Raw genomic sequence first — 25,062 nt, 5'->3', positions numbered from 1 at the left:
GACCCCTTCTCTCCCCCCCCCCCCCAGGGGGGGTGCTCAAGGCAGTTTGGCCGGCCCCTCCCCTGAATCCCGGTTGGCTGGAGGAGGGGTGTCCTCGCTGCTCCTGCAGCCTTTTGCAGGGCTAATCCTCTCTCTCAGAGGCATTGGTGGCAGCGGTGGGATCCCAGAGTCTTGCATGGCTGATCCTCCCAGATGCATTTTGAGCAGGGTGGGGGAATCCCTTTACCCCATATTGTTCCACTTAAGAGCCAATGTGGGGTAGTTGTTACTGCACCGGGCTGCCAGCTTTTTTTTTTTTTTACCAACCCGTGGCCTCAAGTGACACCTGGCAAGTAGCATGCCTCCTTCCTTGCCTCAGTTTCCCCACTGAGACATCGAGCCGCTACCACCTTTTGCGGGAGGGCCTTGCCATCTACTCACCGGAAAAGCAAGGGGGCTGATAGCGGAGGGTGTTGGTGGGAGCGGTGGGATCCCTGCTGCTGGACTGATGAGGGGGAAGGATGGCGAAACCTCTCCTGCCAGCATGTCCTGTGCTGCACCATGGGGCTAGGAGTTCACACTGCTTTGACTCTCAGGGGCAGCTGGGCTGAAAAAAGGGGGTGACAGTGGAGATCCTTTGACTCTGGGAACATGGTTCCTGTCTGTACCCCCCAAACTGCAGGGGAGGGAGGACAGGGTCCCACATACAGCAGGGCCCATTCTCCACTACCCTGTTGTGCTGGCTCAGTGGGTCTCAAACGGGGGGGTTGGGACCCCTCAGCGGGGTCATGAGGTTATTACATGGGGGGGTTGGGAGCTGTCAGGCTCCACCCCGAACCCCACTTTGCCTCCAGCATTTATAAGGGTGATAAATTTCTGGAACAGGTTTTTAATTGATGAGGGGGGGTTGCACTCAGGGGGTTGCTGGGTGAAAAGGGGTCACCAGTGCCTAACTATGAGAACCCCGGTGCGAGAGCTGCAAAATCCTGTGGCGGGGAGTCCCCTGGGTGAACAGCCGGGCTTCCCATGGTGCAAGGCTGTCGTGATGCTGCCACTCGGTCACGGGTAAGAGCCCCCCTTAGGCGGAGACCCAGAGGTTCACAGGGCCCGGCCCCAGCTGGCCAGCAGTGAACCCAGGCGTCCGAGCCCGAATCCCTGAGGGCACGGGGCCGACAGAACCCAGGAGTCCGGGCTCCCGCTCCCCTGTTGCCACAGGGCACGTTGTAGCAGGACGGCTGGGGCCTAGCCCCAGCTCCCCAGCAGGGTTACCAGCCCCTGTCCCTGTAGCTTCTCAATGAATGGCTCCCACCTTGCAGCAGGGAGTTCCGCAGGTCGCTGGGGGCAGGTTTAATCAGCTGCAAGTGGAGATCAAGGAGATGCAGGGGCGGAGAGTTCCCCAGGGGAGCAGCAGCGTCGCCGGGAGGCTGCCCCCTGGTGGTGGGAGCCCGTAAGTTGCTTCCCTCCACAGCACCCCTGGTGGCAGACAGAAGCGGAGCGGGCTGGAGCCCTGGGGCAAGTCAGAGGTGAGTCGGGGGGGGGGGGGGGGTTTGCAGCCAGTTCTGGGGTGGGGTCACCTCCCACCCTGCACTTTGCATCTAAAAGCACCTGGTTTCCCCCCCAAGAAAGCAAAGGCCAACAAGTGTCCCCCCAGCCCCTGCTCCCCTCCCAGAACCAAGGGGAGAACCCAGGAGTCCTGGCTCCCAGCCCCCCCCTGCTCTAACCACCAGCCCCCACTCCCCTGCCAGAGCCAGGAGAGAACCCAGGAGTCCTGGCTCCCAGCCCCCCCTGCTCTGACCCACCAGCCCCCACTCCCCTCCCAGAGCCAGGAGAGAACCCAGGAGTCCTGGCTCCCACCTCCCCTGCTCTAACCACCAGCCCCCACTTCCCTCCCAGAGCCAGGAGAGAACCCAGGAGTCCTGGCTCCCACCTCCCCTGCTCTAACCCACCAGCCCCCACTCCCCTCCCAGAGGCAGGAGAGAACCCAGGAGTCCTGGCTCCCAGCCCCCCAGCTCTAACCCACCAGCCCCCACTTCCCTCCCAGAGCCAGGGAGAGAACCCAGGAGTCCTGGCTCCCAGCCCCCCCTGCTCTAACCCACCGGCCCCCACTCGCCTCCCAGAGCCGGGGAGAGAACCCAGGAGTCCTGGCTCCCAGCCTCCCTGCTCTGACCCACCGGCCCCCACTCCCCTCCCAGAGCCGGGGAGAGAACCCAGGAGTCCTGGCTCCCAGCCCCCCCTGCTCTAACCCACCAGCTCCCACTGCCCTCCCAGAGCCGGGGAGAGAACCCAGGAGTCCTGGCTCCCAGCCCCGCCTGCGCTAACCCACCGGCCCCCACTCCCCTCCCAGAGCCGGGGAGAGAACCCAGGAGTCCTGGCTACCAGCCCCCTCTGCTCTAACCCACCAGCCCCCACTCCCCTCCCAGAGCCGGGGAGAGAACCCAGGAGTCCTGGCTCCCAGCCCCCCCTGTTCTAACCCACCAGCCCCCACTCCCCTCCCAGAGCCGGGGAGAGAACCCAGGAGTCCGGTCTCCCAGTGCCAACTCACAGGGGGTGCGGGGGGCTCACTCCGATTTCCAGGGCAGAGCGGGTCAGACCCAGTTATGGGGCAGCTGGGACGCGCCCAGCCGAGGGGGCTGAAGGCTGAGAGGGAGGAGCGAGGGGCACAGGCATTTTTGCTGGCAGGTGGAGCGGTTTGGGGGCTGGAGCCCGGCCACACCCCAGCCACCTGCTCGCCTCAAAGGTCGAGGGAACCTGCAAAAATGAAGCAGGGGAAAGAACCCAGGAGTCCTGGCTCCCAGCCCCCTCTGCTCCAAGCCCCCACTCCCCTCCCAGAGCCGGGGAGAGAACCCAAGAGTCCTGGCTCCCAGCCCCCCCGGCTCCACCACGTGAAGGTCACAGGCCTTTCCTGGGGGCTGACTCAGCGTCGTCCACGGCTCCTCATGGGGAACTGAAAGCCCTGAATCATCAGCCCCCTCTGCCCCCGGCCTGCGCTCCGAGTCAGCTGGAGTCCGTCACAGCCACGAGCCCATCAGACGCGGCGTCCTGCCACCCCCAGGCCAGCCCACGGGCCCATCCAGCCACAGAGCCCAGCCCCACGGCCTAGGAGGACCTGGGTAACCGGCCACCCCGCCCCAGAGGTGGGCGCATCTCAGCGCCGAGCGAGGGGTCCCCGGGTCACCGGCCGCCCCGCCCCAGAGGTGGGCTCATCTCAGCGCCGGGCGAGGGGTCCCCGGGTCACCGGCCGCCCCGCCCCAGAGGTGGCTGCGTCTCAGCGCCGGGCGAGGGGTCCCCGGGTTACCGGCCGCCCCGCCCCAGAGGTGGCTGCGTCTCAGCGCCGGGCGAGGGGTCCCTGGGTAACCGGCCGCCCCGCCCCAGAGGTGGGTGCATCTCAGCGCCGGGCGAGGGGTCCCTGGGTAACCGGCCGCCCCGCCCCAGAGGTGGCTGCATCTCGGCGCCGGGCGAGGGGTCCCTGGGTAACCGGCTGCCCCGCCCCAGAGGTGGCTGCATCTCGGCGCCGGGCGAGGGGTCCCTGGGTAACCGGCCGCCCCGCCCCAGAGGTGGCTGCATCTTGGCGCTGGGCGAGGGGTCCCTGGGTAAGTGGCCGCTCCACCCCAGAAGTGGGCGCATCTCGGCCTCACAGATTCGTTATCTGTGCGTGTTGTTGGAGTCGGGAGGCGGGTGAGCGACCTTGGAAAGGGAACTGGTTTCGTTTCCTTCAGTTTATCAGTGAAGCGCAGGACGGGCCGGGAGGGAGACGCGGAGCGAGGGACGGACCCGTGGACGGACGGACGATCCAGCATGGGCACCCTGGGGACCCTGTGTCTGCTGCTCTGCCTGGCAGGTAGGTGCTGCTCTTCTCTACAGGTCGCATCCCCCTAACTCACCGCACCCCACTCCCCTCCCGGAGCCGGGGAGAGAACCCAGGAGTCCTGGCTCCCAGCCCCCCCTGCTCTGACCCACCAGCCCCCACTCCCGTCCCAGAGCCAGGGAGAGAACCCAGGAGTCCTGGCTCCCAGCCCCCGTGCTCTGACCCACCAGCCCCCACTCCCCTCCCAGAGCCGGGGAGAGAACCCAGGAGTCCTGGCTCCCAGCCCCCCTGCTCTAACCACCAGCCCCCACTCCCCTCCCAGAGCCGGGGAGAGAACCCAGGAGTCCTGGCTCCCAGCCCCCCCTGGTCTAACCACCAGCCCCCACTCCCCTCCCAGAGCCGGGGAGAGAACCCAGGAGTCCTGGCTCCCAGCCCCCCCTGGTCTAACCACCAGCCCCCACTCCCCTCCCAGCGCCGTGGAGAGAACCCAGGAGTCCTGGCTCCCAGCCCCCCCTGCTCTGACCCACCAGCCCCCACTCCCCTCCCAGAGCCGGGGAGAGAACCCAGGAGTCCGGCTCCCATCCCCCCAACCCCAACCCACCAGCCCCCACTCCCCTCCCAGCGGCGCGGAGAGAACCCAGGAGTCCTGGCTCCCAGCCCCCGCCAACTTCCATTTAACCTTGTTCACCTGTGCAAAAAAACCCCTCTGTTTTGCTCCAGGGTCATTTTAAAACAATGTCGGGTTTTCCGCAAAGATTTGGGTGAGAAAAGGGCCATTTCCTGCCGGGTCGGCACCCACGAAAGCCGAACGGGTTCGAGTCGCTGGAGGCGGCTAAATTGGGGGGGGCTGAGCTCCCTCCCCCCCTCGAGCCCCCCCCCCAAATTGAATGTCCATGTTATTGTTTGCAGCAGTCGGCAGAAAATCGGCCGGGCCTTTGGGCTTTTATTTTGGTGGGGGACCCAATATCCCCCCCACACACACATCTGGCACGGAAAAAAAATTGTAATTTAGACGATTCGTGTTGGGGCGGGGGGGGGGGGGCGCAGAATAGCTCCGAAAATCTCACAGCCCGGAGGAGATTTTTATTTATTTTTGCCTCGAACCAAAGGTTGACGTTGCGCAATTATGACAGCGGAAATATTTCAAGATTTATACGTCTCCCAGTCGGCCACGACCGCCTGAATTTGCTTGGTCTGGGGTGGGAAAAAATGGGGGGTTGTTTTTGTTTCCCCGTTAATTTCACCCCCCCACAAAAACCCTGAAATGTTGGGTGAAAAAATGAGCCAGAAAACCGACTTGGTTTCAAAAACGCGGATTTCAAAACAGCCATAAATCCGTCATCCGCTCAGAGATATAACCCCACCCGCCGTGGCACGCTAATATCCCGGGTCGAAGGCGGCTGCCGGCAAAGGTTATGTCGACATTTTTCAGCCCATCGCAATCTGTAGCGTTGGCCTCAACGTCCCTTTTGGTCGGGCCGCAGAAAACGGGCCGCGGCGTTAACTCTGAAACCTACCGAGGGCACAATTGGAAAGGAGCCGCCAGCACTGGGGTGGGCTGGCGTGACGACAAGGCAGGAAGGATTATGCAGGGAGTTGGGGGTTTCTTCTTCATTGGGGGGTGAACTCTGATGCTGGTGTCGGCTGAGAGAGGATCACTTAGGGGGCAGGAGTTGAGGGCACGATGTAATTGCGGGGCCCACATCCTTTGGAATATGGATTTTTTTCGGGGGGGGGGGGTGTTGATTCTGGACCGACATGGGCGTGGCGGGTAGAGGGCAGAGGCTGTAGGAGGAGAGAAATTAGCTTTCTATAATTCCCGGGTTAGCAACGTGTGCGTTTACTCTGGACCCTAATGATGGCCATAGTGACACAGTTAGCCAGGGGAGGCGTATTGGTGCCCTGTGTCTACTTTGGAGGTCTGATTGTTCCTCTCCACCGCCGTCCTCACCCCTCTAGTCTGCATCTCCGCCCCGCCCGGCGAGGGGTCCCGGGAACCGACCACGCCCGGCTCCGGGATGGAGGCCCCGTGCGACGGCGACGGCTGCCCCCGGCATAAGAAATCGGCCACCCTCGTGCCGTCTTTCACCAAAACCACCCCCACCACCACGACCCACCGCACGACGCCCCCCACCACGACCCACCGCACGAAGCCCCCCACCACGACCCACCCGGCCAATCACACCACGACCCACCGCACGACGCCCCCCACCACGACCCACCGCACGAAGCCCCCCACCACGACCCACCCGGCCAATCACACCACGACCCACCGCACGACGCCCCCCACCACGACCCACCGCACGAAGCCCCCCACCACGACCCACCCGGCCAATCACACGACAACCCATCCGGCCAATCACACCACGACCCACCACACGACACCCCCCACCACGACCCACCCGACCAACCACACCACGACCCGCCCGGCCAACCACACCACGGTGCACACGACCCCCCACCTCACCACAGCGGCCCCGCCGGTGCCCCCGGATGTGGGGGTCGGGAACTACTCGGTGTGGAATGGGTCGGAGGTCTGCCTCCGGGTGCAGTCGGGTCTCCAGATCTGGGTCCGATACGAGAGCAGCTCCAAAGCGCAGGTATGGGGTAGGGGAGGCTACTGGTTAGAGCACGGGGGGGCTGGGAGCCAGGACTCCTGGGTTCTCCCTGGCTCTGGGAGCGGAGGGGGTCTGGTAGGTTAGAGCAGGGGGGGGCTGGGAGCCAGGACTCCTGGGTTCTTTCCCCAGCTCTGGGAGGGGAGTGGGGGTGGTGGTTAGAGCAGGGGGGGCTGGGAGCCAGGACTCCTGGGTTCTCTCCCCGGCTCTGGGAGGGGAGTGGGGGCTGGTGGCTTAGAGCAGGGGGGGCTGGGAGCCAGGACTCCTGGGTTCTGTCCCGGCTCTGGGAGGGGAGTGGTGTCTAGTGGTTAGAGTAGGGGGGGTGGTAGCCAGGATGCCTGGGTTCTCTCCCTGGCTCTGGGAGGGGAGTGGGGGCTGGTGGGTTAGAGCAGGGGGGGCTGGGAGCAGGACGCCTGGGTTCTCTCCCTGGCTCTGGGAGGGGAGTGGGGGCTGGTGGGTCAGAGCAGGGGGGGCTGGGAGCCAGGACTCCTGGGTTCTCTCCCCAGGACTCTTGGGGTTCGGGGGGTGAAGGTGATACCAGGTCACCCGACTCCCCTCTCTCTCTCTTCCAGCTCTGGGGAAATTTTACCGTCCAGCCGAACCAGACGAAGGTGTCGGGAAATTGCTCCGACCAGTCAGCCACCATGGAGCTCAACTTCCCCCAGGGCTTCCTGCATTTCACCTTCGTGAAGGTACCGGCGGGGGGGGCAGCAGGGGGCGCTGTGGGGCAGGGGGGTGTATAAACAGCGGCTGTGCTCCACCCCAGAGGTGGCTGCATCTCCGTGCTGGGCCGACGTCTCCGGTCCCTTGTGTCTCCCCAGAATAAAACCCAAAACACCGTCTACCTGCACGAGGTCCGAGCCCAGCTGCGCCTCCAGTTTCCTGGGACCTCACGTGAGAACCGGGGGGGAAGGTTTGGGGGAGTCGGGGAAAAAGTTCAGGGCATTGGGGTGAGTTTGGGGGGGGTCAGGCTGACATTGGGGTGACTTTGAGGAGCTGGGGTGACTTTGGGGTGCTGGGGGTTTGGGGTGAGGAGTTCAGGGAGGTCGGGGGTGACTTTGGGGAGTTGGGGGTGACACTGGGGGTTCGGGTGGTCGGGGGGCTGGAGGGTTCAGGGTGACACTGGGGGTTCGGGTGGTTGGGGGGGCTGGAGGGTTCGGGGTGACTTTGGGGAGTTGGGGTGACACTGGGGGTTCGGGTGGTCGGGGGGGCTGGAGGGTTCGGGGTGACTTTGGGGAGTTGGGGTGACACTGGGGGTTCGGGTGGTCGGGGGGCTGGAGGGTTCGGGGTGACATTGGGGAGTTGGGGTGACACTGGGGGTTTGGGTGGTCGGGGGGACTGGAGGTTTCGGGGTGACTGGGGAGTTGGGGTGACACTGGGGGTTCAGGTGGTCGGGGAGGCGGGAGGGTTCGGGGTGACTTTGGGGAGTTGGGGTGACACTGGGGGTTCGGGTGGTCTGCGGTCTGGAGGTTTCGGGGTGACTTTGGGGAGTTGGGGTGACACTGGGGGTTCAGGTGGTCGGGGGGCTGGAGGTTTCAGGGTGACACTGGGGGTTCGGGTGGTCGGGGGGCTGGAGGGTTCGGGGTGACTGTGGGGAGTTGGGGTGACACTGGGGGTTCAGGTGGTCGGGGGGCTGGAGGGTTCGGGGTGACTTTGGGGAGTTGGGGTGACACTGGGGGTTCGGGTGGTCGGGGGGGCTGGAGGTTTCGGGGTGACTTTGGGGAGTTGGGGTGACACTGGGGGTTCGGGTGGTCGGGGGGCTGGAGGTTTCGGGGTGACTTTGGGGAGTTGGGGTGACACTGGGGGTTCGGGTGGTCGGGGGGGCTGGAGGGTTCGGGGTGACTTTGGGGAGTTGGGGTGACACTGGGGGTTCGGGTGGTCGGGGGGCTGGAGGTTTCGGGGTGACTTTGGGGAGTTGGGGTGACACTGGGGGTTCGGGTGGTCGGGGGGCTGGAGGTTTCGGGGTGACTTTGGGGAGTTGGGGTGACACTGGGGGTTCGGGTGGGGGGGCTGGAGGTTTCAGGGTGACTTTGGGGAGTTGGGGTGACACTGGGGGTTCGGGTGGTCGGGGAGGCTGGAGGGTTCGGGGTGACATTGGGGAGTTGGGGTGACACTGGGGGTTCGGGTGGTCGGGGGGCTGGAGGTTTCGGGGTGACTTTGGGGAGTTGGGGTGACACTGGGGGTTCGGGAGGTCGGGGGGCTGGAGGTTTCGGGGTGACATTGGGGAGTTGGGGTGACACTGGGGGTTCGGGTGGTCGGGGGGCTGGAGGTTTCGGGGTGACATTGGGAAGTTGGGGTGACACTGGGGTTCGGGTGGTCGGGGGGGCTGGAGGTTTCGGGGTGACTTTGGGGAGTTGGGGTGACACTGGGGGTTCGGGTGGTCGGGGAGGCTGGAGGGGTCGGGGAGGCTGGAGGATTCGGGGTGACATTGGGGAGTTGGGGTGACACTGGGGGTTCGGGTGGTCGGGGGGCTGGAGGTTTCGGGGTGACATTGGGGAGTTGGGGTGACACTGGGGGTTCGGGTGGTCGGGGGGACTGGAGGTTTCGGGGTGACTGGGGAGTTGGGGTGACACTGGGGGTTCAGGTGGTCGGGGAGGCTGGAGGGTTCGGGGTGACTTTGGGGAGTTGGGGTGACACTGGGGGTTCGGGTGGTCGGGGGGGGCTGGAGGGTTTGGGGTGACATTGGGGAGTTGGGGTGACACTGGGGGTTCGGGTGGGGGGGCTGGAGGGTTCGGGGTGACTTTTGGGGAGTTGGGGTGACACTGGGGGTTCGGGTGGTCGGGGAGGCTGGAGGTTTTGGGGTGACATTGGGGAGTTGGGGTGACACTGGGGGTTCGGGTGGTCGGGAGGACTGGAGGGTTCGGGGTGACTTTGGGGAGTTGGGGTGACACTGGGGGTTCGGGTGGTCGGGGGGACTGGAGGTTTCGGGGTGACTTTGGGGAGTTGGGGTGACACTGGGGGTTCGGGTGGTCGGGGGGGCTGGAGGTTTCGGGGTGACATTGGAAGTTGGGGTGACACTGGGGGTTCGGGTGGTCGGGGGGACTGGAGGTTTCGGGGTGACTGGGGAGTTGGGGTGACACTGGGGGTTCGGGGGGTCGGGGGGCTGGAGGTTTCAGTCTGACACTGGGGGTTCAGGTGGTCGGGGGGCTGGAGGGTTCGGGGTGACTTTGGGGAGTTGGGGTGACACTGGGGGTTCTGGTGGTCGGGGAGGCTGGAGGGTTCGGGGTGACACTGGGGGTTCGGGTGGTCGGGGAGGCTGGAGGGTTCGGGGTGACACTGGGGGTTCGGGTGGTCGGGGGGCTGGAGGTTTCAGGGTGACTTTGGGGAGTTGGGGTGACACTGGGGGTTCGGGTGGTTGGGGAGCTGGAGGTTTCAGGGTGACTTTGGGGAGTTGGGGTGACACTGGGGGTTCGGGAGGTCGGGGGGCTGGAGGTTTCGGGGTGACTTTGGGGAGTTGGGGTGACACTGGGGGTTCGGGTGGTTGGGGAGCTGGAGGTTTCGGGGTGACTTTGGGGAGTTGGGGTGACACTGGGGGTTCAGGTGGTCGGGGGGCTGGAGGGTTCGGGGTGACTTTGGGGAGTTGGGGTGACACTGGGGGTTCGGGTGGTCGGGGGCTGGAGGTTTCGGGGTGACTTTGGGGAGTTGGGGTGACACTGGGGGTTCAGGTGGTCGGGGGGCTGGAGGTTTCGCGGTGACTTTGGGGAGTTGGGGTGACACTGGGGGTTCGGGTGGGGGGGGCTGGAGGGTTCGGGGTGACTTTGGGGAGTCGGGGTGACACTGGGGGTTCGGGTGGTCGGGGGGGCTGGAGGTTTCGGGGTGACTTTGGGGAGTTGGGGTGACACTGGGGGTTCGGGTGGTCGGGGGGCTGGAGGGTTCGGGGTGACTTTGGGGAGTTGGGGTGACACTGGAGGTTCTGGAGGTCGGGGGGCTGGAGGTTTCGGGGTGACTTTGGGGAGTTGGGGTGACACTGGGGGTTCGGGTGGTCGGGGGGCTGGAGGGTTCGGGGTGACTTTGGGGAGTTGGGGTGACACTGGGGGTTCGGTGGTCGGGGGGCTGGAGGTTTCGGGGTGACTTTCGGGAAAGGCTCGGGGCTCGCGAGGCGGGCGATTCGGGGGGCTGGCTCTGACCTCCGCCCCCCCCGGCCCCCCCCCAGAGCGGCAGTTCGGGGCGCACAACGCCAGCCTGCGGGAATTCGAAGCCCGGCTGGGCCACTCGTACCAGTGCCAGAACCGCAGCCTGGCCCTGACCCCGGCCTTCCACCTCGACGCCCTGCACGAGCGGCTCCAGGCCTTCGCCCTGCCCGGGGGCCACTTCGGAGAAGGTACCGGCCCCCCCCTCGGCCCCACACCTGCCCCCCGCAAGCCCCACGCTCAGCTCCCCCTCCCACCCCAAATCCCCTCCGCTGCCCCATATCCCTATCTCCCCCTGCCCCCCCCATTTGCCCCTGTCCGAGCCCTGCCCCCCCCTAGCCCTCGCACCTCCCCCGGCCCCCCCCTGCCCCCCGTCTCACCCCCGGCCCCTCCTCTCTTGCAGCCGAGCTGTGCCCAGAGGAGCGGCGCAGCTCGCTGGTGCCAGTCATTGTCGTGGTGGTTCTGCTGATCCTGATCCTCATCATCGTCATCGCCTACCTCGTGGGCCGGCGCCGGGCCCAGGGCGGCTACCAGCCCCTCTGAGGGGCCGGGACACTGGGGTGGGGTGGGGAGGGGGGCAGGGGCCCGTCCCCTCTGGGGGGCGCCGGCTCCCACCCGGCTCCAGGGTGGGGTCTGGCTGGCTGGGGGCGGGGAACGGGCTCAGAGATCCATGGGTTTTATTTTACTGATTAAAAAAGAATTGGGATTGTTGGTAAATACGAGGACGTCTCAGTTACGGCCCGTGCCCCAGCTCTAGGCACCGTCTCGATGGGGTTACCCGGCCCCCCACCCCAAAATCAGCCCCCCCATAACAATTCTGTTCAATAATAAATGGGCATTACGTCTCCTGGGGTTAAGGAGATGCGCCCACCTCTGGGGCGGGGCGGCCGGGGACCCAGGGACCCCTCGCCCGGCGCTGAGATGCGCCCACTTCTGGGGTGGAGCGGCCACTTACCCAGGGACCCCTCGCCCGGCGCTGAGATGCAGCCACCTCTGGGGCGGGGCGGCCGGTGACCCAGGGACCCCTCGCCCGGCGCTGAGATGCGGCCACCTCTGGGGCGGGGCGGCCGGTTACCCAGGGACCCCTCGCCCGGCGCTGAGATGCAGCCACCTCTGGGGCGGGGCGGCCGGTTACACGGGGACCCCTCGCCCGGCGCTGAGATGCAGCCACCTCTGGGGCGGGGCGGCCGGTGACCCAGGGACCCCTCGCCCGGCGCTGAGATGCAGCCACCTCTGGGGCGGGGCGGCCGGTGACCCGGGGACCCCTCGCCCGGCGCCGAGATGCGCCCACCTCTGGATGGGCAGATACAGCCCCTCCTTGCTGTCCATCCGTTGGCAGACAATTATAGCAGGGCTCCTTTGGGTTGAAGTTTTGGTTTATTGCGGCTACAGAGAACCCAGGCGTCCGGTTCCTCCCAATACCCCCCCACACTCCCCTGCTCCCCCCCACTTGCACTACCCCTTCCCCAGCCTGGTTTCAACGTCCCAGGTCCCCACCATCACCCCAGTTCTGACACCCAGCCCCTACCCACACACCCGCCTGGCACCCTCACTTAACCTGTCTCCCTACCCCCACCCCCAGGAGAGGTTGTGGCCGGGGAGGGAAGAAACCTTCAGCAGATTAAGCTCTGGGAGGGGAGTGGGGGCTGGGGGGTTAGAGCGGGGGGGGCTGGGAGCCAGGACTCCTGGGTTCTCTCCTCAGCTCTGGGAAGGGAGGGGGGCTGGTGGGTTAGAGCAGGGGGGGCTGGGAGCCAGGACTCCTGGGTTCTCTCCCCAGCTCTGGGAGGGGAGTGGGGGATGGTGGGTTAGAGCAGGGGGGGCTGGGAGCCAGGACGCTTGGCTTCCCTCCCTGGCTCTGGGAGGTCAGTGGAGGCTGGTGGGTTAGAGCAGGCGGGGGCTGGGAGCCAGGACTCCTGGGTTCTCTCCTCAGCTCTGGGAAGGGAGGGGGGCTGGTGGGTTAGAGCAGGGGGGGCTGGGAGCCAGGACTCCTGGGTTCTCTCCTCAGCTCTGGGAAGGGAGGGGGGCTGGTGGGTTAGAGCAGGGGGGGCTGGGAGCCAGGACTCCTGGGTTCTCTCTCGAGCTCTGGGAGGGGAGTGGGGGCTGGTGGTTAGAGCAGGGGGGGCTGGGAGCCAGGACGCCTGGGTTCTCTCCGTAGCTCTGGGAGGAGAGTGGGGGCTGGTGGGTTAGAGGACGGGGGGCTGGGAGCCAGGACTCCTGGGTTCTCTCCCCGGCTCTGGGAAGAGAGAGGGGTCTGGTGGGTTAGAGCAGGGAGGGGGCTGGGAGCCAGGACGCCTGGGTTCTATCCCTCAGTCCCGCAGGGTCAGAGCCAGCGCCTCACGGATCTCGGCCGCGGCGCCCTCCTCTCCCTCCCCGTCCTCGAAGGGCTCCTCCTCCTCCTCCTCCTCCTCTTCCTCCACCATCCAGCGGGGCTGGAAGACGTCGCCGTGCATCTCGCAGACGTTGTGGAGGGTGGAGCAGGCGGCGATGAGGGTGGGCAGGAAGGAGACGTCGGTGTCGTTGCGTTTCTGCAGGCAGCGCCAGCGCCCCCGGAGGCGCCCGAAGGCCACGCCCACCACGGTGCGGGCGGCGGCGGCGTACTCGTTAAACCGCCTCTGGGCCGGCGTGAGCTCCCCGGCCCGGTAAGGCGTCATCAGCCAGGGCAGGAGCGGGTAGGACGGGCCGCCCAGCAGGTAGACGGGCACCTGGACGCCGGCCACCTCCCGGGCCGCCCCGGGGAAGAGCTCCCCCCGCTGGGCGCGCTGGTAGAGCTCGGAGGCCCGCAGCACCTGGGCGTCGCTCTGCCTGCCGGGGCAGCCCACGTTGACGTCCCAGAAGCAGCCGCGGGCGTCGACGGCGGCCTGCAGCACCACCGAGTGCCAGCCCCGGCGGTTGAAGTACCCGGCGGCGTTCTCGTTGGGGGCCCGGATGGGGACGTGCAGGCTCCCCAGCACCCCGGCCAGCTGGGGCGGCGGGGCGGGGAAGCCGGCCGGCCGGGCCCCGGCCGGGGCGGCCACGTAGGCCGGGGTGAGGATGGCCACCACGGCCTCGCAGACGTCGCGCAGGATCTTGCAGACGGTGGAGCGGGAGACGCCGAACTGCTGCTCCACGGCCCGGTACTCGGTGCAGGCGCCCAGGCGCCAGAGGGTCATGGCCAGGCGGACCTCGGCGGGGATGGCCCGGCGCATGTTGGTGTCCCGCCGCTGGATGGCCCCCCGCAGCCGCCCGCAGAGGTAGTCGAAGGTGGCCGGGCCCAGGCGGAAGTTCTCGGCCCACTCGCCGGGCCCGAAGGCCTTGGCCCGCACCGTGTCCCAGAAGGCCGAGCTCCGGGCCTTGCTCCACAGCCGCCGCTCCCGGGCCGGCGGCGGGGGCGGGGGCAGGGCCGGCACGGGCGGGGGGCCGGCGGGGCGGGGGCCGGGCCCGGACGCCGGGGTCCCCGCCAGCCAGAGCAGGGCGAAGCGGCGGCCCCAGCGGGCCCGGGCCCGGCGGCGGCGGGCGGCCCGGCGGCGGCGGGCGGCCTCCCGCAGGCGGCGGCCCCGCTGCAGCCGCAGGTAGTAGAGGAGGCAGAGGGCCACGGCCCCCCGGCTCAGGGCGGGGAGGGGGCAAGATGGCGGCGCTGGGGCGGCCATCTTGGGTTGGCCAAAGTTTGGTCAAGTGGAGAGGGGGGGATGGGGCGCGCTAGGGCGCATGCGCGGGGAGGGAAAGGCGGGGAGGGTTGGGGGAAAGGGCGCGTGCGCGGGGAGGAAGGGGCGCCCGTTGGGGGGGACGGCGCATGCGCAAGGAGGAAAGGCAGACGGTTGAGGGGCAGGGCGCATGCGCAGGGAGGAAATGGGGACGGTTGCGGAGCAGGGCGCATGCGCGCCCCCTCAGCCTCATGGCGCCTACTAAGCTTTGCCCGCCCTTCCCCTTTGTCTCCTCCGCCTCCCTTGCGCGTGCGCCGCAGAGAGCGGGCGCGAAACAGGCGCCTGTGTACTACGGAGGCGGGAAGTGCGGGCGCATGCGCACAGGGAGTGTGAACTGAGGGAGGCTCGCGCGCGCGCGCACATATGCCGACCGCGGGCGGGTGGCGCGTGCGCAGTGACTTGTCCCGCGGGCGCCACCGCGCCTGCGCTGTAGCGTCGCTGGCGACATGGAGGCGGAAGCGCCGGCCGAGCCGGTGTGGGAGTGTCGCCATTTTCCAAAATGGCGGCGCTGCAGGGGCTGCTGGTCCCGCACCTGCTGCCCGAGCGCTGCTACGACGAGCTGTTCGTGCGCTTCAACCTGCTGCACGGTGAGCGCGCGGCCCTGGCCACACACACCCCTCCGGTTGCCATGGCAACGCAGGGCGGCAGCCCTCCGGCGCTCCATGGGCGCGGGGCGGAACTGCCGCGTGCCCCCGCCATGTTGGTGCGGGGCGGAAGTAAGGCGGGCCGCCGCCATGTTGCTGTGGGGCGGCAGTGCCGCGGGTAGGCGAGCCGCCGCCATTTTGGGACGGGGCGGAAGTGCCCCGGGAGGCGTGCCGTTGCCATGTTGGTGGAGGGCGGAAGTTAGGCGTGTCGCGGCCATCTTAGTGCGGGGCGGAAGTTCCCAGCGAGTCAGGTCGCCGCCATGTTGGTGCGGGGCGGAAGTGCTGCCAGAAGTGGCATTCCTGGGGGAGGGGTGACCCCTCATTCTCAGCCCACTCCCCTGGGATGACACATCCCGGCCTCAGCCCCCACTTGGGAGGGGAGGGGCAGTGGGGGTTGGCTGGGGCAGTTGGACAGAGCAGTGGGGGGTGGTTGTGTGGGGCAGGGGTCAGTGGGGCTTGGTTGGGGGTCAATGGGGTAGAATCACAGACCCAGAGAATCTCAGGGTTGGAAGGGACCTCAGGAGGGATCTACTCCAACCCCCTGCTCAGAGCAGGGCCCATCCCCGACTAAATCATCCCAGCCAGGGCTGTGTCAAGCCTGACCTTAAACACCTCTAAGGAAGGAGATTCCACCACCTCCCTAGGGAACCCATTCCAGTGCTTCACCACCCTCCTAGTGAAAAAGTTTTTCCTAATATCCAACCTAAACCTCCCCCACTGCAACTTGAGCCCATTGCTCCTTGTTCTCTCATCAGGTACCACTGAGAACAGTCTAGATCCATCCTCTTTGCAACCCCCTGCAGGTAGCTGAAGGCAGCTATCGAATCCCTCCCTCAGCCGCTCCTTGTAACTCATGTGCTCCAGCCCCCTCAGCATTTTCGTTGCCCTCCGCTCGACTCTCCAAGTTTTCCACATCCTTCTTGTAGTGAGGGGCCCAAAACTGGACCCAGTCTCCAGATGAGGCCTCACCAGTGCCGAATAGAGGGGAATGATCACGCCCCTCCATCTGCTGGCAATGCTCCTACTAATACAGCCCGAAATGCCATTAGCCTTCTTGGCAACAAGGGCGACTGCTGGCTCATCTCCAGCTTCTCGTCCACTGTAACCCCTAGGTCCTTTTCTGCAGAACGGCCGCTTAGCCTGTCGGTCCGCAGCCTGTGTCAGTGCCTGGGATTCTTCCGTCCCAAGGGCAGGACTCGGCACTTGTCCTTGTTGAACCTCATCAGGTTTCTTTTGGCCCAATCCTCCAATTCGTCTAGGTCCCTCTGGACCCTATCCCGACCCTCCAGCGTATCCACCTCTGCCCCCAGCTTCGTGTCAGCCGCGAACTTGCTGCGGGTGCAATTAATCCCATCGTCCGGATCGTTAATGAAGATGTTGAACAAAACCGGCCCCGGGACCGACCTCTGGGGCACTCGGCTTGAAACCGGCTGCCAACTAGACATGGAGCCGTTGGTCACTAGCCGCTGAGCCCGACGATCTAGCCAGTTTTCTAGCCACCCGATAGCCCATTCATCCAGCCCGTACGTCTGTAACTTGCCGGCAGGACACTGCGGAGACCGTGTCAAAAGCTTTGCTGAAGTCAGGGAATACCACGTCGCCGCTTACCCCGCATCCGTTCTCTCCTCAGAGGAGGCAATTAGGTTAGGGGGGTGGGGAGCTGGGGGGAGCAGCGGGGCTTGGTTGGGGGTCGGGGGGCTGGGGGAGCAGTGTGGGTTGGGTGGGCGTCAGTGGGGGCTCACTGGGGCAGGGCAGTAGCTACCGTGGGGTGCAGTGATGCTCAGAGAAACACGTGACATGGGGGCCCGGGGAGCCTGGCCCGTGTGGGGCAGTGATAGAGGAATGAGGGATGGGGTCAGCATGGGGCGGGGGCCCGGGATATCCAGGGGGCAGCAGACGGCCATGGGGCTGCCGGGGAAGGGACAAAGGGGGCAGGCGGCTAAGGACACCCCAAGAGGCCATAGGGTTTGTGGGGGGGCGGTGAAATCCCCGGGAGCTTGCTGGGGGGGCGTAAACTCCACCGGGGAGGGGGCAGGGGTCGCTGCTGACCTGACTTGCCCCCCCCCCCTTTCCCCTCTGTGTTTTCATCCAGTTCCCTGCCTGAAGATCCTGATCAGCAAAGGGCTGGGACTCGCCATCGTCGCGGGGTCGCTGATGGGTACGATCCGGCTCCCTGGCTGGGGGGGGAGTGGGGCAGGGGCCTGTCCCCTCTGGGGGGCGCCGGCTCCCACCCGGCCCCAGGGCGGGGACTGGCTGGCTCAGGGGGGCGGGGAGTGGGGCAGGGGCCTGTCCCCTCTGGGGGGCGCCGGCTCCCCCCCGGCCCCAGGGCGGGGACTGGCTGGCTCAGGGGGGCGGGGAATGGGGCAGGGGCCTGTCCCCTCTGGGGGGCGCCGGCTCCCACCCGGCCCCAGGGCGGGGACTGGCTGGCTCAGGGGGGTGGGGAGTGGGGCAGGGGCCTGTCCCCTCTGTGGGGCGCCGGCTCCCACCCGGCCCCAGGGCAGGGACTGGCTGGCTCAGGGGGGCGGGGAATGGGGCAGGGGCCTGTCCCCTCTGGGGGGCGCCGGCTCCCACCCGGCCCCAGGGCGGGGACTGGCTGGCTCAGGGGGCGGGGAATGGGGCAGGGGCCTGTCCCCTCTGGGGGGCGCCGGCTCCCACCCGGCCCCAGGGCGGGGAGTGGCCGGCTCAGGGGGGCGGGGAATGGGGCAGGGGCCTGTCCCCTCTGGGGGGCGCCGGCTCCCCCCCGGCCCCTCCGTTCCGATGAGGGGCAGCCCCCCCCCCCCGCCTGACGTGCCCCCCGTCTCCCCGCAGTGAAGCTGCCCCAGGTGTTTAAGATCCTGGGGGCGAGAAGCGCCGTGGGGCTCAGTGTCCAGGCCGTCCTGCTGGAGCTGCTGGCCATCACCGGCACCATGGTCTACAGCCTGGCCCACGGCTTCCCCTTCAGGTGAGCCCGCGCCGCCCCCCCCCCCCGCGCCACCAGGGGGAGCCCTGGGCTGGGAGCCGGACGCCTGGTTTCTCTCCCCGGCTCTGGGAGGGCAGGGGGGGCTGGTGGGTTAGAGCAGGGGGGCCGGGAGCCAGGACTCCTGGGTTCTCTCCCCAGCTCTGGGAGGGCAGTGGGGGCTGGTGGGTTAGAGCAGGGGGGGCTGGGAGGCAGGACTCCTGGGTTCTCTCCCCGGCCATGGGAGGGGAGTGGGGGCTGCTGGGTTAGAGCAGGGGGGCTGGGAGCCAGGACTCCTGGGTTCTCTCCCCGGCTCCAGGAGGGGAGTGGGGGCTGGTGGGTTAGAGCAGGGGGGGCCGGGAGCCCGGACTCCTGGGTTCGCTGCCCAGCCCTGGGAGGGGAGTGGGGGCTAGTGGTTAGAGCAGGGGGGCTGGGAGCCAGGACTCCTGGGTTCTCTCCCTGGCTCCAGGAGGGGAGTGGGGGCTAGTGGTTAGAGCAGGGGGGCTGGGAGCCAGGACTCCTGGGGTCTCTGCCCGGCTCCAGGAGGGGAGTGGGGGCTGGTGGTTAGAGCAGGGGGTGCCGGGAGCCCGGACTCCTGGGTTCTCTGCCCAGCCCTGGGAGAGGAGTGGGAGCTGGTGGGTTAGAGCAGGGGGGGCTGGGAGCCAGGACTCCTGGGTTCTCTCCCCAGCTCTGGGAGGGGAGTGGGGGCTGGTGGTTAGAGCAGGGGGGGCTGGGAGCCAGGACTCCTGGGTTCTCTCCCCGGCTCCAGGAGGGGAGTGGGGACTGGTGGGTTAGAGCAGGGGGGGCCGGGAGCCCAGACTCCTGGGTTCTCTCCCCGGCTCTGGGAGGGGAGTGGGGGCTGGTGGGTTAGAGCAGGGGGGCTGGGAGCCAGGACTCCTGGGGTCTCTCCCCAGCTCTGGGAGGGGAGTGGGGGCTGGTGGTTAGAGCAGGGGAGGCTGGGAGCCAGGACTCCTGGGTTCTCTCCCTGGCTCTGGGAGGGGAGTGGGGGCTGGTGGGTTAGAGCAGGGGGAGCTGGGAGCCAGGACTCCTGGGTTCTCTCCCCAGCTCTGGGAGGGGAGTGGGGGCTGGTGGGTTAGAGCAGGGGGAGCTGGGAGCCAGGACTCCTGGGTTCTCTCCCCGGCTCCGGGAGGGGAGTGGGGGCTGGTGGTTAGAGCAGGGGGGGCTGGGAGCCAGGACTCCTGGGTTCTCTCCCCGGCTCTGGGACTCTGTGGGGGCGCTGGGCAGGGGGCTGGCCGGCTCGGGGGCAGGGGGGGGGCAGGGTTTTTCGGGCGACCGGACCCCATGTTCTCCCCCCCGCAGCGCTTGGGGCGAGGCGCTCTTCCTCATGCTGCAAACCGTCGCCATCGGCTTCCTGGCCCTGCACTTCGGGGGACGCACGGCGCAGGGTGAGTGGGGCGCAGCCCCCCCCCCACCGGGGCCGGGGGGGCGGGTGGGTCCCTGCGGGGGGGGGATTTAACCCTCTCTCGTCTCTCTCCCCCCCCAGGGGTCTCCTTCCTGGTGCTGTATTTCACTCTGCTCTGCCTGCTGCTCTCCCCCCTGACCCCCCCGCCCGTGGTCACCCTCCTGCAAGCCGCCAACATGCCGGCCATCGTCGTCAGCCGGGTAAGGGGCCGTCCCCTCTAGGGGGCGCTGGCTCCCCCTGGCCGGCTCGGGGGGCGGGGAATGGGGCAGGGGGCTCTGGGGCGGGGACACACTAGTGGTCGGGGGCTGTGTGTGTTTTGGGGGGTGGGGGGCAGAATCTGTCCAAGCTGCTGATCCGGGGGGGGGTCTTGTCTCTCCCCCCCCCCCATCAGCTACTCCAGGCGGCCACCAACTACCGCAACGGGCACACGGGGCAGCTGTCGGCCGTCACCGTCTTCCTGCTCCTGGGCGGCTCCCTGGCCCGGATCTTCACCTCCGTCCAGGTAGCGCCGGGGGGCACGAGCTTTGGGGTCACAGGGCATGGGGGGCAGCGGGGGGGGGGCACGTTCCTTCCCACAATCCCTCGGGTCGTGTCCCCATCATGCCCCATTCCCCGCCCCCCTGAGCCAGCCAGTCCCCGCCCTGGGGCCGGGGGGGGAGCCGGCGCCCCCCAGAGGCGACAGGCCCCTGCCCCATTCCCCCCGCCCCGGGCACCCTCAGCCCCCCTCCGTCTCTCCCCCTGCAGGAGACGGGCGACCCCCTGCTGGCTCTGACCTACGTCGTCTCCTCCGTCTGCAACGGCGTCATCGCGGCCCAGCTCCTGTATTACTGGCACGTGCCGGCCGGGGCGGGGGCCGGGAAGAAGCGGGAATAGAGGGGACCCTCCCCCCCGAGACTCTCACCGCGGCCGGCACCCCCCCCCCCCGCTGCCCTCTGAGCCGTATCGGCCCCCGTCTGGCTGCACCGGCGCCCCCTAGAGGGGAACCCGCTGAGCCCCCCCCTCCCCAGCTGGGCTCCGGCGGGGGGGGGAGCCTGTACCCCCCCCATCCAGTGAGGTAATTAAACGCTGATCTGCCAGGAGCTCCCGGCTGTGCCCATCCTGGGGGGGGCGGGGGGATCTCTGGGACTCCCTGCCGCAGGGCCGGAAGGACGGAGGGTGGAATCGGGATTGGGGGGGGGGGGAGGCATGGAACTCCCCAGCCCCTCCTCCCCGGCCCCCCAGCAGCTAACGAGCGTGGCGCTAATGGTGCCAATTAGTCACCGTCCTCCTGCCTCCCTGCCCTGCCCCCCTCGGCGCCGGGATCCCCACCCGGGGCCATGTCTGCCCGGGGACCCTGCCCGGTGCTGGGAGGGGAGGGGGGGCTGGGAGCCAGGACGCCTGGGTTCTCTCCCCAGCTCTGGGAGGGGAGTGGGGGCTGGTGGGTCAGAGCAGGGGGGGCTGGGAGCCAGGACTCCTGGGTTCTCTCCCCGGCTCTGGGAGGGGAGTGGGGGCTGGTGGGTCAGAGCAGGATGGGCTGGGAGCCAGGACTCCTGGGTTCTCTCCCCGGCTCTGGGAGGGGAGTGGGGGCTGGTGGGTCAGAGCAGGATGGGCTGGGAGCCAGGACTCCTGGGTTCTCTCCCCGGCTCTGGAGGGGAGTGGGGGCTGGTGGGTCAGAGCAGGGTGGGCTGGGAGCCAGGACTCCTGGGTTCTCTCCCTGGCTCTGGGAGGGGAGTGGGGGCTGGTGGGTCAGAGCAGGGGGGGCTGGGAGCCAGGACTCCTGGGTTCTCTCCCCAGCTCTGGGAGGGGAGTGGGGGCTAGTGGTTAGAGCAGGGGGGGGCTGAGAGCCAGGACTCCTGGGTTCTCTCCCCGGCTCTGGGAGGGGAGTGGGGGCTGGTGGGTCAGAGCAGCGGGGGCTGGGAGCCAGGACTCCTGGGTTCTCTCCCCGGCTCTGGGAGGGGAGTGGGGGCTAGTGGTTAGAGCAGGGGGGGGCGGGTCTGAGAGCCAGGACTCCTGGGTTCTCTCCCCGGCCCTGTGAGGGAAGTGGGGGCTGGTGGGTCCAGACTCCTGGGTTCTTGCCCCGGCTCTGGGAGGGGAGTGGGGGGAGGGGTGCTGGGAGCCCGGACGCCTGGGTTCTTGCCCTGGCTGTGGTTGGGAATGGGGGGAGGGGCTGGGCTTATCCCTGCCCCCCCCCCCAGCAGGTTTCCCGGGGTGATTCACCCCTTCGTGTCAGAACAGGCGGGGGCCGGGCCCTTCCCGGGTTACCACGGCAACTGGGTGGGGTGACGGGGAAGGCACCGGTGTTGTAGCTAGGACAGAAGACCGTTACCGGGGCAACGGCCCCCATCCTGTTTCCCCCCGCCCCGCCATTCCCTGGCACCTGCGGGGTTAACTCTTCACCTCCTCTCTGAGGAGCTGGGACCTTTCCTGACCTGAGGGGCTGCGGGTCGGGAGTGAGGGGCACCGGCAGGGCTGGGGGGGGGGGGCAGGGGCTGCGGGTCGGGAGTGAGGGGCACCGGCAGGGCTGGGGGGGGGGCGGGGGTGCGGGTCGGGAGTGAGGGGCACCGGCAGGGCTGGGGGGGGGGCCGGGGCTGCGGGTCGGGAGTGAGGGGCACCGGCCGGGGCTGGGGGTGCAGGGGGCTGCGGCTCCCGGGGGGTCAAACCCTGCAGGATTTTTTTTTTTGGGGGGGGGGGGAGGTTTGATCTGTTTCCGGCCCCCCCCCCCCAGTAACCCCCTGGGCTCGGAGCTGCCTCTAGGAACCAGCTTTATTCTCTTTACAAAATACGTTGCATTACGACAGACACCCCCCCCCCCCCCCCCGGCCCCCCCCCGTCAGCCCCCAGAACTGTCCAGCCCCCCGACTCCCTCCCCCCTTTCCAGCTCCCGGGCTTGGTGAACGGTTGGGAGGGAGGGGGGGGGACGGCCGCCAGCACAGAGTTAAGACAGGGGGTGACTTTAACGTGGGGGGGGGGGAGAAGGGGGGAGTCTCCACCCTGCCCCCTCAGCCCCCCCCTGGGGGTGGAGTCGCTGGGAGCCCCCCCCCACAACACCCCCCCAAACTTTGTTCCTCCTGGAGGTTTTTCTTCTTTCTGTATAAAAAGCCACCGTGCCCCCCCCCCCACGCCCACCCCCCTCGGTCCCGGCCCCCCCCCCCGGGGGCTAGAGAGGCGTCAGAGGCGCCGGCCCGGGGGGCTCGTAGGGCGGCTGGGGGAAGCCCTCGCCCACGTCACAGGCCTGCAGGCCGTAGGCGGCCATCATGTCGCGGAAGTCGGGGGGCAGCACCCCCGGCGGGTGGGGGGCGGGGTCTTGCTTGTAGGGCGTCGGGGCCGGGGGGCCGTAGGAGAAGCCGCTGTGGGGGGGGGAGAGAAAAGGGGGTTAACGAACTGGATAATTACTGGTGCAGAATGAGGGGAGAGGGGAGAACCCAGGAGTCCTGGCTCCCAGCCCCCCTGCTCTAACCACCAGCCCCCACTCCCCTCCCAGAGCCGGGGAGAGAACCCAGGAGTCCTGGCTCCCAGCCCCCCCTGCTCTAACCACCAGCCCCCACTCCCCTCCCAGAGCCGGGGAGAGAACCCAGGAGTCCTGGCTCCCAGCCCCCCCTGCTCTAACCGACCAGCCCCCACTCCCCTCCCAGAGCCGGGGAGAGAACCCAGGAGTCCTGGCTCCCAGCCCCCGCTCTAACCCCCAGCCCCTACTCCCCTCTGGTAGGGCTGGTAGCCAGGACGCCTGGGTTCGCTCCTGGCTCTGGGCGATGTTATGGGGCGGGAGGGGGGGGGCGCCCTGCAGCTGCAGGAAGAGCCCCCCCGCAGGGCTGGGTGAGCCGGGGCCGCATTCCTCAGCTGGCCTGTTAAGCCGGTTCTGGGCGTGAGCGGCTCCCCCGTGGCCTGTCCTGACCTGCCCTCCCCTCCCGCTGGCGGGGATGGAACCCAGGCGTCCTGGCACCCACCTTCCCCTCCTGGGACCCCCCGCAGTCCTGGGGGCCGGCCTGGCTCCCCTTCTCCGTTCGTGGGCGAGGGAGCGGTTAGAGCAGGGGATGCTGGGAGTCACGACTCCTGGGGTCTAGGACTCGTGCCTCAGTTTCCCCTCCCCTGGGCACCGGCTCCTGCCCCCCGACGCTCCCCGCGGCGATTGGACGTGGCCTGGCCGGGTCATGACCCTTCGCTCAGGGCACGGCGAATACCAGGCGCAGGGCGGGTGCTGCCTGGCACCCAGCCTCACCGCGCCCCTGGCCAGGGCCCAAAGATCCAGGGCCCGGGGCGGGGGTGGAGAGGGGCAGAGCCTGGCATACGGGGGAGCCAGGACTCCTGGGTTCTCGCCCCAGCTCTGGGAGGGGAGTGGGGGCTGGTGGGTTAGAGCAGGGCGGGCTGGGAGCCAGGACTCCTGGGTTCTGTCCCTGGCTCTGGGAGGGGAGTGGGGGCTGGTGGGTTAGAGCAGGGGGGGCTGGGAGCCAGGACTCCTGGGTTCTCTCCCCGGCCCTGGGAGGGGAGTGGGGGCTGGTGGTTAGAGCAGGGAGGGCTGGGAGCCAGGACTCCTGGGTTCTGTCCCTGGCTCTGGGAGGGGAGTGGGGGCTGGTGGTTAGAGCGGGGGGGCTGGGAGCCAGGACGCCTGGGTTCACATAGCAAGGGACTGGTGCCCCATCATGCCCTCGGCAGCTGGCACTGACTCACCTTGTTAACATGCAAATTCTGGGGTTGGTGCCTGCTTGGTCCCAACCTAGTGTATGTCCCCCCCGGCGCTGAGATGCAGCCACCTCTGGGGCGGGGCGGCCGGTTACCCAGGGACCCCTCGCCCGGCGCTGAGATGCAGCCACCTCTGGGGCGGGGCGGCCGGTTACCCAGGGACCCCTCGCCCGGCGCTGAGACGCGCCCACCTCTGGGGCGGGGCGGCCGGTTACCCAGGGACCCCTCGCCCGGCGCTGAGATGCGCCCACCTCTGGGGCGGGGCGGCCGGTTACCCAGGGACCCATCACCCAGCGCTGAGATGCGGCCACCTCTGGGGTTGGTTATATATGGACCCGTGACTGTAGCCCCCCCCCATTTCCCCAGTAAGGGGGCACAGTTGGGGGGTCCCCCATTCAGCTGAGGGAGCCCGCAGGGCAGGAACGGGAGGCGCGGGCGGGACCCACCTGTACCCGGCGGCGGCGTTCCCGTATCCCGCGGCGGCCGGGCCCGGCGGGTAACGGGCCGGCTGGTATCCCAGGGGCTCGCCGTAGCCCCAGGCCCGGGCGGCGGGCGGCTGCGGGCGGCCCCCGGCCGCCGGCTCCTTGGCGGGGGCCCGGCCCTTGCGCCGGGGCCGGTACTTGTAGTCGGGATAGTCCCTCATGTGCCGGGCCCGGAGCCGCTTGGCTTCCTCCACGAAGGGGCGTTTCTCGGCCTCGGGCAGCCGGCGCCAGGCGGCCCCCAGGCGCTTGGAGATCTCCGAGTTGTGCAGCTTGGGCTGCTCCTGCGCCAGGCGCCGGCGCTGCCCGCGGGACCACACCATGAAGGCGTTCATGGGGCGCTTCACCTTGTCCGGGGGGGCGGCCCCCCCCGCCGCACCCTGCCCCTCGGCCATGCCCGGCCCCGTCTGCCCCCGCCCGCGCCTGGGCGCCCAGATATAGCCCGGCTGGGCCCCGCCCACTGGGGGGTGGAGCCTCCCTGCCGGGCCCCGCCCCTGGAGGGGGGGTGTCAGCCCACAGCCAGCCAGGTAGGCGAGCCCCACCCACCACCACCGGGCTCCTCCCCACACGTGTGCTGGCTCACGGAGCCCGGGAGAGAACCCAGGAGTCCTGGCTCCCAGCCACCCCCCACTCCAACCCACCAGCCCCCACTCCCCTCCCGGAGCCGGGGAGAGAACCCAGGAGTCCTGGCTCCCAGCCCCCCCTGCTCTGACCCA

The 25,062-nt window shown here is 68.3% G+C and overlaps 4 protein-coding genes across 6 annotated transcripts; 2 read left to right on the top strand and 2 right to left on the bottom strand.

The window, feature by feature from the left end:
- Window positions 1-1,277: 1,277 nt before the first annotated feature.
- On the top strand, window positions 1,278-11,246 carry CD68 (CD68 molecule). The gene is made up of 8 exons (XM_045001379.1): window positions 1,278-1,426; window positions 2,898-3,089; window positions 3,696-3,817; window positions 5,744-6,384; window positions 6,972-7,091; window positions 7,221-7,293; window positions 10,553-10,720; window positions 10,933-11,246. Exons 1-8 carry the CDS (start codon window positions 1,278-1,280, stop codon window positions 11,070-11,072), a joined length of 1,605 nt encoding a protein of 534 aa, XP_044857314.1. The 3' UTR covers window positions 11,073-11,246.
- A 1,589-nt stretch (window positions 11,247-12,835) lies between these two features.
- LOC123361363 (putative nuclease HARBI1) lies at window positions 12,836-14,155 on the bottom strand. Its single transcript, XM_045001377.1, has 2 exons — window positions 13,967-14,155; window positions 12,836-13,876 (listed from the first exon to the last, which is right to left on the bottom strand). Exons 1-2 carry the CDS (start codon window positions 14,153-14,155, stop codon window positions 12,836-12,838), a joined length of 1,230 nt encoding a protein of 409 aa, XP_044857312.1.
- A 181-nt stretch (window positions 14,156-14,336) lies between these two features.
- On the top strand, window positions 14,337-20,290 carry MPDU1 (mannose-P-dolichol utilization defect 1). Of its 3 annotated transcripts, none has more exons than XM_045001400.1 (8): window positions 14,337-14,796; window positions 16,946-17,011; window positions 17,662-17,794; window positions 19,109-19,194; window positions 19,293-19,411; window positions 19,603-19,713; window positions 19,956-20,111; window positions 20,149-20,290. In XM_045001400.1, exons 1-7 carry the CDS (start codon window positions 14,709-14,711, stop codon window positions 20,082-20,084), a joined length of 732 nt encoding a protein of 243 aa, XP_044857335.1. In that variant the 5' UTR covers window positions 14,337-14,708; the 3' UTR covers window positions 20,085-20,111; window positions 20,149-20,290. The 3 variants fall into 3 exon arrangements, with proteins under 3 accessions (XP_044857335.1, XP_044857334.1, XP_044857333.1); XM_045001399.1 differs by having other exon boundaries at window positions 19,956-20,114; window positions 20,152-20,290; XM_045001398.1 differs by having other exon boundaries at window positions 19,956-20,290.
- Window positions 20,291-22,347: 2,057 nt separating this feature from the next.
- Window positions 22,348-24,767, bottom strand: SOX15 (SRY-box transcription factor 15). The gene is made up of 2 exons (XM_045001376.1): window positions 24,314-24,767; window positions 22,348-22,537 (listed from the first exon to the last, which is right to left on the bottom strand). The coding sequence occupies exons 1-2, from the start codon at window positions 24,739-24,741 to the stop codon at window positions 22,348-22,350; spliced, it is 618 nt and encodes a 205-aa protein (XP_044857311.1). The 5' UTR covers window positions 24,742-24,767.
- Between the last annotated feature and the right edge of the window lie 295 nt (window positions 24,768-25,062).

This window comes from Mauremys mutica, unplaced genomic scaffold (genome assembly GCF_020497125.1).
Source record: "Mauremys mutica isolate MM-2020 ecotype Southern unplaced genomic scaffold, ASM2049712v1 Super-Scaffold_100475, whole genome shotgun sequence".
In the NCBI taxonomy this organism is placed as follows: domain Eukaryota; kingdom Metazoa; phylum Chordata; order Testudines; family Geoemydidae; genus Mauremys; species Mauremys mutica.
This window is presented reverse-complemented; position numbering and strand designations above follow the sequence as displayed.